Here is a 17,836-nt window from a genome sequence, read left to right as displayed (position 1 = left end):
CTAATATAGTGTCTGTGAAAGTATTTTTGTTTCTTTTTACCCTCTTCCCATAGGAAATAATGCCATCCTGTTTGCAAATCGTGGCCCTCTAATGTTAGTATTCTTTTATTTTTTAAATTTATCCAATCCCTGATCCATGTTAGTGCTGCTGCTTTGTAATAAAGCTCCCAGTCTGGGAGTCCCATACCACCTCTGCTTCTGTCATCCTGTAGAGCTTTCAACTTTATCCTGGCTTTCTTCCCTTGCCATATAAATTTTAATATAATCTTTTTCAATTCAGTAAAAAAAAATGTCCTAATTTTATGGGGATTGTTTGAAATAAGTATAATATTCTCGGTAGTACATTCATTTTTATTGCTGCTATTTTCCCTAATAATGATAGTTGTAGTTTCCCCCATAATTCTAGATCTTTCTTTATTTGTTGCACTAATTTTGTATAATTATTTTCTTTTATAGTTGAGCACTTTGCAGTTAGCCATATATCAAGATACTTAACTTTCTTTGTCACTTGCAGTCCTATTATTCTTTCTAATTCTTTATTTTGTTCTTCCTTCAAATTTTTAGTTATCATTTTAGTCTTTTCTCTATTAATCTTTAACCCTGCTACATCTCCATATTTTCCTAATTCTCGCATTGAGCTATTTCCTGTTTCTAGTGGGTCTTTTATAATGAATACTAAATCATCCTCAAAGGCCTGAATTTTATACTCCTCTTTTTTAATTTTAGTTCCTCTTATCTCTGAATTTTGTTTAATTCTTATTAAAAGACTTTCAAGTGTCAGGATAGAGAGCAAAGGTGATAATGGGCAACCCTGCCTTACTCCTTTCCTTATTTTAAAGGTCTCTGTACTTTCTTCATTTAATAATATATTTGCCCTTTGGGTGGAGTATATCGTTTCTATTATTCTTTCAAATTGGTCCCCTAATTTCATATTCTTAATTTGTTGTATCATGAATTCCCAATTTAAATTGTCAAATGCCTTCTGTGCATCCAGAAAGACAAATGCCACTTGTTTCTCTGGATGTGCCTCATAGTACTCTAAAATATTTGCTATTATTCTAGTGTTATTCCTGATTTGTCTTGTTGGGAGAAATCCATTTTGGGCTGGATGTAGTCATTTAATAGTTTTTTCAATCTCTCCGCTATTATTGTTGTGAATATTTTATAGTCGGCATTTAACAACGAGATTGGCCTATAGTTTTGAATCTGTTTTTTATCTGCACCTTCTTTAAATATTAATGTAATATGTGCTTCCCTCCATGAATCTTGTATTTTTGCTTTCATTAGTTCCTCATTATACATCTCCAACATCAAGGGTTCTATCAATTCGTTCAATTCATCTATTATTTTGTACCATTCTGCTGGGAATCCATCTGGGCCTGGCGTTTTATTATTTTTCTGTTACTGAATAGCCTGTTTCAATTCTAGTTTTGTTATTTTTTTTGGTCAACATTTCTTTCATATCTTCTGTTATTGACGAGGTTTCTTCTCCATTTAGATATTCTTTTATTTGTTTTCCATCTATTTGTTCCCCTTTATACAGATTCTCAAAATACTTGTATGCAATCTTTTTCTTCCCTTCCATTGTATGTTGTAGTTCACCAGTTTCCTCTTGAAGTTGATATACTAACCTTTTTTCTCTTTCCTTTCTCAATCTATATGACAGCCACCTCCCCGGTTTATTTGCTTGCTCAAAGAAGTTTTGTTTTGTTAGTTTTAGGCCCTTTACCATTTTTTCCTGGTCTAATATATTTAATTTATGTTTTGCTAACATCCGATCCTTTCCAATTTTGTCACTTTGTGGCTTATTTTGTAATTCTATTTCTAAATTATTAATTTCCTTCTCTAATATCTTCTGTTGTGCCCATTTTTCTTTGTTTCTTTTTGCCTAATATGCTATAATAATTCCATGGGAAGAAGCTTTCATGGTATCCCATAAATTTTGTTTAGATGCCTGTTCTTTTGTGTTTTCCTTAAGCAATAATTCCAATTTGTTTCTACATTTTTGAATAAATACTTTTTCTTTTAATATTTGCAAATTTAACATCCATCATTGTCTACTTTTTATTCCCCCTTTCCAGATTATTTTAATGGGGTTTTGGTCTGCCCAAGTATTTGGTAATATTTCAATTGTATGTATTTCTTCTCCAATTTCTCCATTCATCCATGCCATATCAATCCATGACCAGGATTGTTGTGGGTTGGAATAAAAAGTAAATTGTTTTTTTTTCTGGTCCCATTTTTCTCCAAATATTTATCAAGTTTAGCTCCTCCTTCATCTCAAAACAGGTTGTTGGTAATACTTTTATTTTTATTTTTAGGGGTTTTTTTGTCACTTACATAATCTTTTTTACTGTCTACTATGGCATGATAATCTCCTATTATGCAGATATTCCTCACTCCAATTTCTCTAATTTTTTCATGTAATTTTTTAATAAAAGTCCTTCTAATTTTTGTTTGGGGCGTATATTGCTACCAGTAATATTGATTTTTGATTTATCCATATCTCTATCATTAATATTCTTCCCTTTGGGTCTGCATAAATTAAATTTGTCTTTATCCCATCTTTAACATATATCGCTATCCCTTTTCTCTTTTCCTCTGCTGATGCTGCATATAATTTTCCTAATTTAGGACATTCCAGATATTTTATATCTTGTTTTTTAATGTGTGTTTCCTGTAAGCATATTATGTCTGCCTTTTGTTTTGTTAATTTTGCCCAGATACGCTTTCTTTTTGTTGGCGAATTTAAACTGTTAATATTTACTGACAATAATTGTAATTCTTCTTCCATCCTCCTAATTCTCTACCTGTCTTTGTTTTTTATTAACTCTAGTTTCTTTTTCGGCTCCTTGTTTTTGATCTCACTTCCTCCTCTCTCTGTTGTTCTTCTTCCTCCCTACTACTTTCTCCCTGTTCTCCTTCCATTATTCTCTGTTGTCATTCTTCCTGGCTTCTATATTCCATCTCCTCTTTACTGCTCTGTTCCTCTTCCAGGCCTACTAGTTGCTGATATAAATCCCGTGCCTTCTCCAGATTGTCAACTTTAATCCTTTTCTCCTGCCAGGTTACCAGCATCCCTTCAGGTACCAACCACCTAAATAGTATATCTCGTTTAATCAGTTATGTCACCAGGAATCGATATTCTCTCCTTTGCTCCCTCACTCTTTGCGGGATTTGTTTCAGGATTTGTATCTCTTTTCCTTTGTACATCATCGGCTCATCTCTTGTCATTTTATAAATTATATCTCTTATTTTTTTCCTCGCGAATACTTCTCTAGGCAATCGGTGTTTACTGGCATAATTGGTGCTTACTCTGTATATATCATCCAACTCATTTAAAATCTCATATATGTCTCTTTTTAACATTTCTGCTATTAATCCCGACATTATCATTGGTAAATCTTCCTCTTTTGTGTCTGTTACATTCTGGAATCGAAGGTAAAATGCTGCACAGTCCATTTCCAGGTGGATGAGAGTGTCTTCTAAATGTTTGCTTGATGTTTTCATCTGCTGTTCAACTAAGTCTTCTTCTCTGTTTGTTCTGTTTTTTTTCCTACCGCTTTTATTGACTGTTCATTTTTTTCCAGTGCTTGTTGTATAATTCCCATTTTGTCATCTAATTTCTGTATGTTGTTTTTAACTTCATTTTTCATTTCACTCATCTCTATTTTCCTTTCATTCATATCCGTTTTCAATTTACTGTGGTTTTTAGCTACTGCCTCTTGAAGCTTAATCATAGTTTCTTGGATAGTTAGCAGTGCTGTCTGCACATTTTTGATATTCGATCCAGAGTTTGGTTTTTCCATTGTAGTCATTTCTTCTGTTGACCTTGTGGATGCTGGAGAATCAATCAATACCTTTGTCACTGGATTTGTCGCTGGGTTTACAATTGTATTTTTCCCGGTTCTCAATGCTGTTGTTGTGATATTCACCATCTCTTTTAAAATTTTATCTTGTTCTTTTAGTATCTTATATATGTTATCCCAAATTAGCATCCAATATCTTTCCCTTCCCCCCGCCCTTTTTAAATGATTCCTTAACTTAGCTTGTTCTATCTATATTAATATACAAACAGTGGTCTTAAAGTAGTATAAGCAACTTAAATAATATCTATAAGTTATTCAATAATAACTAGAAATAGTAAAAAAAGAAGTAAACAAACAAAGGGAACAGAGAGAGAAAGCCTCAGTGCTCATTCATATCAACAATACTATATCTTAAAGATATGATTATTTCATTATATCTTTAGTATGATTACTGGAATTTAACTCAGATAGGTATTTTATACATACATACATACATACATACATACATACATACATACATACATACCCAAAAGCTTTCCACTTACCTGTTTATGAATATAAATACTGATTTGAGTACTTTTTATAGGTATTATAAATATTATATATAGATATTGTCTATAATTGTAACTTATTTCACTAAACTATTAATGCAGTCAGTTCATTCACCACTTTTTCTTTAAGTTCTGGGTTGAGTTACTTTTCCTCCTCCAGAGAAGACTTTCGAGTTAACTGAACTGAACTAAGTAAAAAGTACTCTAAATACTGAGTACTTCTGGGAATAGCAGAGCATAATGTAAAATAATAACTTAAAAGATTATCCAATCTTTCCTTATCAAAAAGCAGAAAGTACAGTTTTATTGTCAAATGTGCTACAAAAGTATCAGTCTTTGCTCACAGAAGAGTCTTTACTTTGGGCTCACTGTAGTGCTTTCCTTCTTACTGTTAGAATAACTTCCCCTCTTAGAATGCTGATGCCTCTATGGTGATGAAGAAGTTGAGACAACTGAGCTGTGCTGAAGTGACACCTTGCAAAGGGGATACTTTGAAACCTCCCCTTTGCAAGCAAACGAAGCTTTGAATCTTCGTCTTTTCTCCGTCTGGGCGAAAAGTGTTTGGTCGCCTATGTGGTACTTGGAATGAAGCTCCATTCCCAAGCAACCCATAGGTGAACAAACTTTTAGCTCAGACAGAAAAATGATAGAGATTCAAAGCTTAATGTGCTTGCAAAGGGGATGTTTCAAAGCATCCCCTTTGAAAGCCGACAAAGCTTCTTCTCCCTCTGGGTGAAACGTGCGCTGCAGAGCCAGGCGGAAGCAGAGGCAATCCCAACGTGCTGCCCACTCCATCCCACCATCTCTCAGTTTGACTGCAGCTGCACTGAGCAGCCACATGTGCAGGGCTTCAGGATTACCTGCCTCCCCCATCCCCCATGCCTCTGCCTGCTGCCGGTGCCACTGTGCAAGCCTCCTTTGAGTCAGGCAGTAACGCATGTCCAGATCACCTGTCTTCTCCCCACCTCTGCCTCCACGCTCGGACTTAACAGTATTTGCCCTGTACCAAGAGGCCAGTGGGCTAAGGCTGTTGATGGACACCGTTGGCTCCCATATGTTCACTGCCTCTTGCGCTGGCCACGCCTATCCCCCAGGCTTATTTTCAGAGTAGGGCTTATATTGGGCCCACCTCAAAAAAATCAGGCTAGGGGTTGTTTTCAGGGTGAGTCTTATTTTCAGGGAAACAACAGTAGTTTCATCAAATCAGTATCATATTATCATCCCCTCTCCTCAAAAAGCTAAGGGTATATATTTAAACTATACATGATACCTGTGAGTTCAATTGTTTTTTAAAATTGCAGTTCTCATAAAGTAGAACCCTCATTTGTCATCTATAATCCATTTACAAGATAGGATAGTGGTAAGAATGCTTACCCATACCAGAAACGAGGATCATTGGAAATGCAGTGGTTGAGATTTCGCTGAGCCAAAGCCTTTTTTTTATTTAAAACAAACTCTTGCAATTTCATTTTTACTTCTGTACTTGCCACTGCACCTAAAATACCAAACCGAAAGAAAATAGATATAACTGCATAAATATAACTACATAAATACACATTAATCCTAACCCTAACCACATAAAATTGTATCAAAGAGTTATTTAAAATTTTTAACCTTTCCAATATTATAAGCTGTCAATAATATTTTTACAATGTGAAATGGGTACAGAATTAGAGCTAGTACTTGAAAAATAATTACATTTATCTTCTTCCTATAAACAGAAGATCAGTTAAGTAATATTTCAGGAATAAAATTATACAGAACAAATTATTCTGCTTTTAAGTAAGTATTCCTAAAATAGAGGATTTCCACATATCGATTTTTTGTCACATCAGCTTATGTACAGAAAAAAATCTGTTCATTTTTCATTTTATTTGAGCAATTCTATATAATATTTATTATATAAATAATTTGGTTTATTAAATGGAAAGCATGGCATGTAAAGCAGGAATGAATTTTGAGTTCTCTCTTTTGCTACATTTCTGATTTAGAGACATAATTTCCTGTATTCCTGTAGCATCTCTGTGATCAGTCGGAAAGGTGAACAATCATGGGGGAGCTGCAGCTGTCCCAAGTTTGAAGAAGTTCATATGTAACTTTTGGAGAGGGAATGTATCTGTTGTATGTGGCCATTAAGTAACTGATCATATATAGAAGACTATATGTAAGTATCTCTACGAATTTTAACTATCTATTCAAAATGTGCAATTTCCAGCCTTTCTCATCCACTAGAGTTCCAGAAATCTATCATGCATGTGACTCTGCAATGCCTATATAAAAATTAAGTTAGTAGCAGAATGTTTGTCATTTATGAACATTCAATCTTGCAGAATGCAAAAGAGTTACTGTAGAAGCAGTGAATTGAATTGAATTGATTTAGCTTGAATGCTGCCCACTCTCGGAAGACTCAGGGCGGCTTACAAATAAGAAGGGAAGGGGGGATACAAGAAATAAGAAACAACGATTTAAAAATCCAACAACATTCATAACTTAGGATGGGGCTGGATAATTCAACAGGCCTGCCGGAACAGCCAGGTCTTGGTCGCTTTGCGGAAGGCCAGAAGGGTAGTAAGGGTCCGGATCTCAACGGGGAGATCGTTCCAGTGGTGAAATTCATTTTTTTTTTACTACCGGTTCTGTGGGCATGGCTTTCTGGACGTGGCAGAGGAAGAATACTGCAAAATCCCCATTCCCTCCCCACTCCTGGGGGAAAGATATTGCAAAATCTCCATTCCCTCCCCCTACTCTGGGGCCAGCCAAAGGTGGTATTTGCCGGTTCTCTGGACTATTCAAAATTTCCGCTAGAACTGTCCAGAACTGTCAGAACCTGCTGAATTTCACTCCTGGTTAGAAGATCTGTTCCTGTATTTCGTACAAATATCCATAATATTAAAATGGCAGTTGATACTGTAAAGTTTGATTGACTTGGTAAAACAAAGTGGTGGCCTTTAAATACATGAATGAAATCGAAAACATCATCTGCAAAATATTTAAGGTGTGAGGTTCTGTCAATATGCACAGCACTCAGTCCAACTGCCCATATCAAACTAGAAAAGGCAAGAACAATATCCCCTTAAGAGCTGGTGTCTTACAACAATAGATAGGAGAGACCTATAAAGAATAGGAACAAAGCAGAACAAAAATGATTAATAAAATATTGAAAGTATTGAAGGAAATCCGATAACCTGAGGTGGGATTCAGCCGATTCTCACCGGTTTGGGTGAACCAGTTAACTTTTTACCCAGTTTGGAGAACTGGCTAATCCCACTTTTGGCTGGGCTCACCCCAACCCTCCCCGGACTCCCCCCCACGCACCCCATTTTGCCTTCCAGGGTGGTGCAAGAGGTCTTCCAGGCCCAAAATGGGGTGCGGAGGGTATCCTGTGGCTCCCTTGCCCCGTTTTGCTTCCAGGATGGTGCAGGAGGCCTTCGAGGCCCAGAACAGGATGCGGAGGAGACGCCCGGCAGCCCCCATGGCCCAGTTTGCTTCCAGGGTGGTGTACGAGGCCGTTCAGGGTTGGGAATGGGGATTTTGCATTAAGACTGCTCATAAGTAAGTAGGAACCAATAAAATAGGAATGGAAAAATCTCTATCTGTAGATCAGCATTTTTCAGTCTTGGCAAGTTTAAGATGGGCAAACTTCATGCTGCCTCGGGAATTCTGGGAATTGAATTCCATGCACCTTAAAGTTGCCAAAATTGAGAAGCATTGGTCTACACTAGAGCTTAGAATTTTCCATTCCTGTTTTATTTAGAGTTTGGTGCAATTAAATAAATCAGTTGTGGCTTCATTAACAAATAGTGATTAAAGCGATATGAACCATTACTGGACTTTTTGTGAGAAACTGAAATTAAAAGTTGATCTCAGATTTGATGATTAAAGATGGGAAATAATGTAGACAAATGTTAAATTTTTTTTACTTATAACAGTACCAAAAAATGTTGAAAATAATTCTTTTTCACTTTTCCTTCTTTTCCTTTCTTTCTTACACTTTCACTTTTTCTTTCCTGGGCTTTTTTCTTTTTTCAAATTTGTTTTTTATTTGTTTATTCCTTAGCTTTGCATTTTTTTATGTATGAAGGATCAAATAGCCATTATAATTCTACATTGCTTATTTACAGAAATCATATCATCATTTAGAATGAAATTGACTGGGAGCCATCTCATATAACGCAGACTCTGAGTCCTCTAACCAAAAAATGTTTATTGATACAAGAGAATATTTGTAGCTCAGGGTTGAATTATGGGTTCCTTGGTGCTCTCTGAGCTTGATGGTTTTCTTGCAGATGCTTCATTTACCAAACTAGGAAACATCATCAGTACTAGAAGGGAGTGGAGTTTGCTCTTATTTTCATATACTAGCGGCTTACCCTGTCAGCATTGCTCAGTTGCTTCACAAAAAGGGTTTTGATTGGTGCAGGGTCTCTACAGCCTCAGGCAGAGAAGGGCACTCCCTCAAATGTTCTTTAAAATACAGAGTTTCCCACCATTCCTTTAGGAACCTCCAACATGCAAACTGTGGTTACTCATCCTAAAATGAATCCTCTTTACCCGGAGCTTCAAAATTTGCTCTTTGCTAAAAGTCAGTCTACATTTAGTGTACATCTGACTTTGGGGATATTTCTTCATAACCAAACAAAAGTGTATTTTCTGTGCAGTTCACACCTCTTGCTCGCTGGATCTGGATGTCAAAATGGAAAGCCCACATTTTGTAATTAACCCGCACCCTGTTTTGGCTGGCAAAGTGCTACAGGAATCTGAGTGCTATCATGCCCCTGGCCACGGCCACCCACCCGGTCATTAGGGCAGAAAACAGTTGTTAAATTATTTGAATCTCACCACTGCCGGTAACAGTATCATAATCCTTGCAATGTTTTCACAATGGTTTATTATTTATTGTATGGCATATTCACATCATATTTTAACAAAAAGGAATGGAATAAAATACAAAACATAGAATATAAAATCTGAAATCTTAAGAGGAAGATTACAAATATCTAAGTTGCAAATGTAATTTTTTGTTTCATTTGCGCAACCAAAAAACCAGCAAAATCTCCACTCATAGCAGAAAACTTTTGAAGTTCTTCTCAAGAGAAATAGAAATAGAATAACAGTTGGAAGGGACCTTGGAGGTCTTCTAGTCCAACCCTCTGCTTAGGCAGTGGTGAATATCCTTGGGCTACATTGGGATTGCAATTCTCATGTGTATACCTTTCAATGCTATCAATAAATTAGGCTCACAGTTTATTCAGGTTAAAGGAGCAGGAGCAGTCAATGAAGTACAAGTTCTTTTTTTATACTTTTGCTGCAGAGAAATATATCTAATACATAAACATAATACCTAGCATGCTTTTACTTACTTTCTTTTCCTTTCTCTTTGTTTTTAAGCTGCTGGAGCTTCTGTTCCCTGTGTTGTTTCTCCAACTCTTGCTCCTGCCGATGCTGTTCTAATTTTCTCTGGTGTTCCAATAGCTCCTGCTGATGTTTCATTGCTAAAATCTCCTGTTGTTGCTGTTACGCCAAGAAAATAGAGAAAAGGTAAAAATGCACACAATCCTTAACCATTCAAGTCCTTAAAATGTCATCTTGCTACCTATCAAAATAAAGCATTTTACATCAAGGACAAAATTGTAAGAAACCAAGGAAGAAAAAGAAAAGATAATATCACACCATAAATTCTGGCAAGCATACTAAACAGTATTTTTGCAACATAATTCTGTATCATAAATTGCTTTTTAATAAACCACCATAATTTTAAAAATCCATAACTTCTACAAAACAGAGATCTGTAGCTCAGGTGTAGGATGAGAGTGAAGGTTCATTCTTCGAGCTTGTGGTTTGGTTTCCGAATGTTTGTAACCAGGCTAGGTAACATCTTCAGCAGAGTTTAGGGAATGTCAGTGTCAGTGTTCTTCTGTTTTTTAAGGGCTTCAAGTATGACTGCATCAAGTGAGAGTTTTGTGATGGGTCACCTGTGAGTCATCAGTGACACATGTGATGGGTCTTGTGATAAGGAGATTATATCAAGCCAAGATCATTGGGAGGTGAACTGAAGGGGGAAAAATGTATCTTGAGCCTGTGTCAAACGGCCACCATGGCCACATCTACCCCAGCCACACCCACCATGACCTTCACCTCAACCCAGCCTTCCGAGGTCAAACACAACCCTGATGCTGCCCACAATGAAATCACTCCTGGAATAGATAGCATCACCACCAGATGGATTTGTAACTGGCTGACAAACCGTATTCAATGAGTAGTCCTTAATGGGTCTATATCTACATGGAGGAAAGTAAGCAGTAGGGTACCACAAGGTTCCATCTTAGGCCCAGTACTCTTCAATATCTTCATAAACAACTTAGATGACGGAATAGGAGAATTCGCAGATGATACTAAGCTGGTTGGAATAGCTAACACCTAGATGATAGGCTCAATATCCAGATGGCTCTTGACAGACTTGAACACTGGGCCCTATCTAACAAAATGAAATTCAACATACAGAAAAGTAAAGTCTTACACTTAGACAAGAAAAACTAAAAGGACACATATAGACTGGGTGAAACCAGGCTTAATAGCAGTAACTGTGAGAGGGATCTTGGAGTCTTAATGGACAACCAGCTAAATATGAGCCAGCAGTGTGCAGCGGCAGCCAAAAAAGCCAAAGAAATCCTAATGTCAGGTGAAACCCTGACACCTGAGTTGCATTAACAGAGGGATACAATCAAGATTAAGTGAGGTACTAATACTATTCTATAAAGCTTTAGTAAGACCACATCTAGAATACTGCATCCAGTTTTGGTCACCACACTATAAAAAAGATGTTGAAACTCTAGCAAAAGTGCAGAGAAGAGCAACCAAGGTGAATAGGTGACTGGAGACTAAAACATATGAAGAATGTTACAGGAAGTGGGCATGGCTAACCTAGTGAACAGAAGGACCAGGGGAAACATGATAGCAGTGTTCCAATATCTGAGGCGCACAGAGAGGAAGTGGTCAAGCTTTTTTCCAAGGCACCTGAAAGCCAGACAAGGAATAATGGATGGAATCTCTTTATCACAAGACCGATTACAAGATTCACTGATGACTCACAGCTGACCCATCACCTTAATTGACACACCCACACCTGAACCCCTTTTAACACAAGAACACTGACATCTCCTAAACTCTGCTGAAAATGTTACCTAGCCTGGTAATGAAATGTTCAGAAAGCAATCCACAAGCTTGGAGAACAAACCTTCATCCTCAAGCTTCAATTTATTTATAGGTAACTATCTGGAAGGAAGATATTATTGTATATTTAAGGATACCATGTTAATGTCACTTTTGTTAAGACAGAGTAAGCAGTGTTTTTAAAAATTGTATATTCGTAACTGGCTGACCAACCACATTCAACATATAATCCTTAATGGAATAGCATGTATAGGGAGGGAAGCATGCAGAGGGGTATCCCAAGGCTGTATGTTAGGCCACGTTCTGTTCAATATCTTCATTAATGATTTAGATGAGCTGTCACAAAAGCCAACATAGTCCTAGGCTGTATTAAGAGTAGAATCAAGATCACATGAAGAGCTAGTACCACTTTATAATGCCTCCATAAGACCACACTTGGAATATTATATTAGTTTTGGTCACCACAATATAAAAAAAAGATGTTGAGACTCTAGAAAGACTACAGAGAAGAGCAACAAAGACAATTGGGGAACTGGAAGCTAAAACATATGAAAAATGGTTGGAGGAATTGGGTATGTTTAGTTTAATTAAAAGAAGGACCAGGAGTGACATGATAATAGTTTTCTAATATCTAATGGGCTGCACATAGAAGGGGATCCTATTCTCTAAAGCGGAATGGGACAATTTGCCATGGCCAACTGGCCATGAGACAATTGGTCACAGCCAACAGACTGTGGGATTTACCACAGGACAATTAAACAAATACAAAAGTTAAATTAATTTAAATGGAACCACAGTCAATAATAATAAAACAAAGAATCTAGAAATACAAGAGTTACAATAATTTCAATGAAACATGGCTACCAATAATAAAAGTAACTGAATGAAACAGCACTGAATTGTCCCCAGATGAGTTGTCCAACAGCAAGTGGCCCGTGGTGAGTTGTCTTAGAACGCCCCCCCCAAACCACCTGAAGGTAGGATAAGAAGTAATGAATGGGGGCTTCCTGGGAGGAGCCTACTGGTGGAAGCAGCAAAAAATCAGCTGCCTCCGAATTCCTGGCTACGTACCTGTTTAGAGGATCTTCCATCTGACGTCTTATCAGGTTTTCTTATCCTTCAGGCAAGAAGGAAAGAAGAAACTGTTTTGCTGGCAAATGCTCTTCGATTTTTGCAGCTTTTGTGCTTGCAAGGAAAGGGGGGCTAGCCCAAGGCAGAACGGCTGTCCGTGCTGGGAACTTCAAACTGCCTTGTGCAGGACAAAGTAGGTCTCTCCCACTCTGATCAAAGTTTTGTTTGATTTATTCTTATCACGAGCTGGATCCGTTCACTGTGGACATTAATTGCTTATCAACATTTTAGCTTCTTTTCTTTTTCTCCTCCGAAAAATTATTTACTCAGAGGCTTCTAAAATGGCGCCGAGCAGCCTGGTTTCTCCGGTAATAACGAACACTTTTTGCTAGACAATGCAAATCCTCAAAAGAATTCAAAACAAAAGAGATTGCTTATCATTTGTTTTGGTTTCACAATAGAAGAATTTTACTCCTTTATTAACCTTGCTTATTTGGAAGTTAAATGGTGATGAATCTGCTGAATGGTCTTGTTACAATGTTTACTCACTGAAAGTTTTGCCAAGCCTTAAACTTCAAAATAAAAGCCTCTTTTTTTAAAGCTGCCTATTTAGGCAATAGAGTTTTATTAACTGCAGGCAGATAAATTTTGAAATGGCCTCAAAACCAAATATTAACTTGAAGTCGTCACCCTCTACTTCCAGGGGCACATCCGCAGTGCCTGGCACAAAGCTGCAGCCTCCGCTTCCTACGCCCCCTGCTGGGGATGTGTTAACGAAAGAATTTTTTCTGAGTAATCTAAGCGAGGCTCTTAATGCACAGACAATTAAAATGGAAGATAAATTTAGAAATAATAGAGAGGAGAGAAAAGAGGAAATAAAAGAAATGAAAGAAGAAATTAAAAATGAAATTAAAAGTGAAATAAAAGGACTTAAACAGGAGTTGTATGAGAAATTTGAGGCTAAGGTTGATAAAATTAGAGACGACATGCTGAGTCTTGTAACTGTATTAACAGAACATATTTCTGGAGTGGAAGATACTTTAGAGGTTCTTAATGATGCCAATGCTAACTTGACATTGAAAACAGAGGTGGTGGAAAAAAAAGTGGAAAATGCTGAAAAAGAAATTATTATGATACAGTACCGACAAATGGAGTTCGCATTAAGAGTAAGGGGGCTGCGTGAGGAGAAACAGGAGAACCTGAAACAGATCCTATCGGAAGCTTTTGACCGCCTGATGGGAAGACCAGGGACCAATCAAGGCTGGCAAATTGACAAAGCTTACCGCGTCAACTCCTGGCTGGCAAAGCAGAAGCAGCTTCCTCGAGACATCGTTATATATTTTACTACAAGAGAGTTTAGAAATATGGTACTGCAAGCATCTTATAACACTAAGCTTCAAATTGGCGGTCAAGACCTGGTTGTTTTGAAAGAGATACCACCTCCAATGTTAAGAGCCAGGAGAGACTACGCTTTTTTGGTCGAAGAACTCAGAAATCGTCAGATACAGTATAGATGGGATGCACCATTTGGCATCATATTTACATTTGATAAGCAAAGGTACCGCCTCAACTCTGTATGGAAAGCCCGAGATTTTTATTATAATATATTGAAGGCCGGACACCCTGCACCATCTGGACCCAGAGAAAGACCACAAGAAAGACAGGATAGACAGCAAACTACACAACCATCAAACAAGATGGAGCATCTTTCTTCTCTAGAAGTGCAAGGTGCTATGGAACCAAGACCTAGCCGCGTGACTACTAGACGTATGGAGAAACAAGCTAAAAAGCAACAGCATCAACAATCATCGGCCATCGATCAAGGATCTACAACAACAAATCTGGAAGCAATGGGAGGAGCTAGACCTAAGGTTAAACAGGCCGTGCAGGAAGCTCTAAAAATGCTTCAACCAACCAAAAATGACAACTAAGATTTTAACATGGAATGTCAATGGACTGAACTCTCCACAGAAGAGGAAGAAAATATTTCATTATCTCAAACAGTTTAAGAACGATGTAATTTGTTTGCAAGAAACTCATATCAAGTCAACTGATCAAAAATATTTGATCAACTCAAAACTTGGTCAACATTTTGCAGCTTCTGCTATGGAAAAGAAGAATGGTATAGTTGTATACTTAAGAAAAGATATGAAAGCTGAATTAATAGAAGCAGATCCCTTCGGAAGATATATTGCTTTAGACTTAATCTTAGAAGGGAAAAAGACATTACTTTTGGGAATTTATGCTCCCAATCAACAGCAAGATAGATTCTATAGAAATCTTCATGCTAAATTAGTACAGTGGGACTATAGTTCCTGTATACTATTGGGTGACTGGAATGGAGTGATAGACACTAAGAGAGATAAGAAGATTTCCCGCCTAAATACCAAGATGCGAGCAAAGTTACCCAAATCTTTCTTTGACATTATGGATGATTTTGAATTGAGAGATATTTGGCGAGAAAGAAATGCAGAGGAATATGACTTCACTTTCTTCTCGGACAGGCATCAATCCCTTTCAAGGATTGATTTTATCCTAACCACTAACGATTTGCTTTCTAGGGTCAAGAAAACAAAGATTGCAGTTAGGGTCCTTTCTGACCATAATCCAGTTTGGATGGAGTTGGGAAAGGTAGTGCAGGCAAGAAGGTCTTGGAGATTGAATGAAAACTTATTTAGATATGAAAAGTATATTAATGATTGTAAAAAATTATTATCTGAATATTTTGTTTTGAATATGAATAAGGGTACATCTATGGAATTTGTATGGGACGCAAGCAAAGCGTATATGAGAGGAGTTTTGATGAATATAAATAAAACACATAGAAATAAGCAAGGGTTAAAACGAACAGAACTGGAAGAGGAAATTAAGAGAAAAGAGCTGGAGTTAACAATGAACCCAGACGATACAAAGGTTAAGGAAGCTATTAACATATTAAAATCTCAATTTGACATGTTGATCTCTGACCAGGTGGCTACTAATCTATTATATGCAAAACACAATACTTTTTGTAATGCAAACAAACCTGGCAGATGGTTAGCTTATCAGATTAGGAAAAAAAGGAAAACTCGAAATATATCTAAACTGTTTTACAGAGGGAAGGAGGTGTTTCAACAGGAAGAGATTCAAAAGGCTTTCTGGGAATTTTTTACAGAACTGTATAAAGGGGATAAAATTAATGGTTTAGACATAGACAAATATTTAGACAAAGAGAAAATACCTTCAGTTAGAGAAGAACACAGGCAAAAATTGAATCAACCAATAACCTCGGGGGAAATCCTGCAGGTAATTAAGCAATTAAAGTTAGGGAAAGCACCAGGTACAGATGGCTTGACAGCGGTTTACTATAAAAACTTACAGTTAGAAATGGTAGAACCTCTTAGAGAATTATTTAATATGATTCAAACGGAAGGTAAAGTCCCTCCATCTTGGAAGACAGCGTTTATATCTTTGATACCCAAAGAAGAACAAGATACTACTCAACCCAAAAATTATAGACCTATTTCATTACTGAATGTAGATTATAAAATTTTTACTAAAATATTAGCAAATAGGTTAATGTTGGTCATCCAACAATTGATACACACGGACCAAACAGGTTTTATACAAGGGAGACAGATGAAAAGTAATGTTAGATTAATTATTAATGCATTAGAATATTTGGGAAAGAACAACCAGATCCCTGCTGCGTTTATATTTTTGGATGCTGAGAAGGCCTTTGATCGAGTTAACTGGCAATTTCTGTTGAAGATACTGCAAAAAATGCAGATAGGAGATAATTTTCTACAGTCAATTAAAGCAATATACCAACAGCAAACAGCACAAATTATAGTCAATGGAAGTCTAACAGACTCTTTTCAAATTGGAAAAGGTACAAGACAGGGCTGTCCTTTGTCCCCATTATTGTTTATTATAACTTTGGAAGTATTGTTGAATAAAATACGGGGCTTGGATGGTTTAAAAGGGATCAAGATTAGGCAGCAAGAATATAGAGTCCGCGCTTTTGCGGATGATTTGGTCATAATATTGGAACAACCGCAGGAATCTAGTATGGTTTTAATGAATATGATTAATCAATATGGTCTAGTGTCGGGCTTTAAAATAAACTTAGGAAAAACCAAAATATTAGCTATAAATATGAATATTAAACAAAAGGAAGAATTAGGAGTGATGCTAGGATGTGAGGTAGTTAAAAAAGTTAAATATCTTGGAGTTAACATTTTAACTTCAAATGGGAAATTATATAAGCATAATTATGAACCACTTTGGCATAGCATACAGACAGATGAAAAAATGGGAGAAATTGCACTTATCTTTGCTGGGTAGGATAGCGGCAGTGAAAATGAACATTTTACCAAAATTTTTATTTCTCTTCCAAATGTTACCTATACTTAAAAAAGATGCGAACCTTTTAGAATGGCAGAAGGGTATCAACAAATTTGTGTGGGCAGGAAAGAAGCCGAGGGTAAAGATGAAAATAATGCAAGATGTACGTGAGAGAGGAGGATTGAAACTACCTAATTTAAAAATATATTATGATGCAGTGGTATTATCTGTAATTAGTGATTGGATTCACTTAACCAATGATAGAATATTGAACATTGAGGGACACGATATGGTATTTGGTTGGCATGCCTACCTGTTATTCAACAAAAAACTGGATAAGAACTTTAAAAGTCATATTTTAAGAAATGCTTTATTGCGGGTCTGGAAGAAATATCAATATAAATTAAATGACAAGATACCCATGTGGGCAATTCCTAGACACGCAATTGAAAATATGAATACAGCACAAAAACAGGACAGAATTACCTACAGACAGCTTCTTACCTCGGAAAGGGGGGTATTACAATTAAAATCTTTAGAGGTATTAAAAGAGGAGAAGGTAGTTCAAACATGGTTCCAGTATGGGCAACTACAGGCTAGGTGGAAAATAGATCAAAAAATTGGTTTTATTCAAGTTGAGGATAATTTGTTTAAACAAATAAGAGATCAAAGCTTAATGCATATAAAGAGGATATATAATGTATTGATACAGATGGATTCGGAAACAGAATTAGTTAAAGATTGTATGATAAAATGGGCTCAAAATATTGAGGAACCAATAATGTTGGATACATGGGAAAGAATCTGGGTAAGAAATGTGAAATTTACACAAGCTCAAAATCTGAGAGAAAATTTTTACAAGATGTTCTATAGATGGCATTTAGATCCTAAAAAGTTGGCTTCTATGTA

General features: G+C 36.7%; 1 protein-coding gene across 7 annotated transcripts in view; it reads right to left on the bottom strand.

The window, feature by feature from the left end:
- HDAC4 (histone deacetylase 4) overlaps positions 1-17,836 on the bottom strand; it is a 286,678-nt gene that overhangs the window by 180,996 nt on the left and 87,846 nt on the right. For 6 of the 7 annotated variants that reach the window (XM_032214587.1, XM_032214590.1, XM_032214588.1 and 3 more), the window contains 2 exons: positions 9,721-9,871; positions 5,735-5,855 (listed from right to left, as the gene is read on the bottom strand). In XM_032214587.1, the coding sequence (XP_032070478.1) occupies positions 5,735-5,855; positions 9,721-9,871 (272 nt within the window). The remainder of the gene's footprint in view (positions 1-5,734; positions 5,856-9,720; positions 9,872-17,836) is intronic. The other variant, XM_032214591.1, reaches the window with a different exon arrangement.

Source organism: Thamnophis elegans, chromosome 3, assembly GCF_009769535.1.
Source record: "Thamnophis elegans isolate rThaEle1 chromosome 3, rThaEle1.pri, whole genome shotgun sequence".
Taxonomy (NCBI): Eukaryota; Metazoa; Chordata; class Lepidosauria; order Squamata; family Colubridae; genus Thamnophis; species Thamnophis elegans.
Note: the sequence above shows the minus strand (reverse complement) of the source record. Positions and strands in the feature narration are given on the sequence as shown.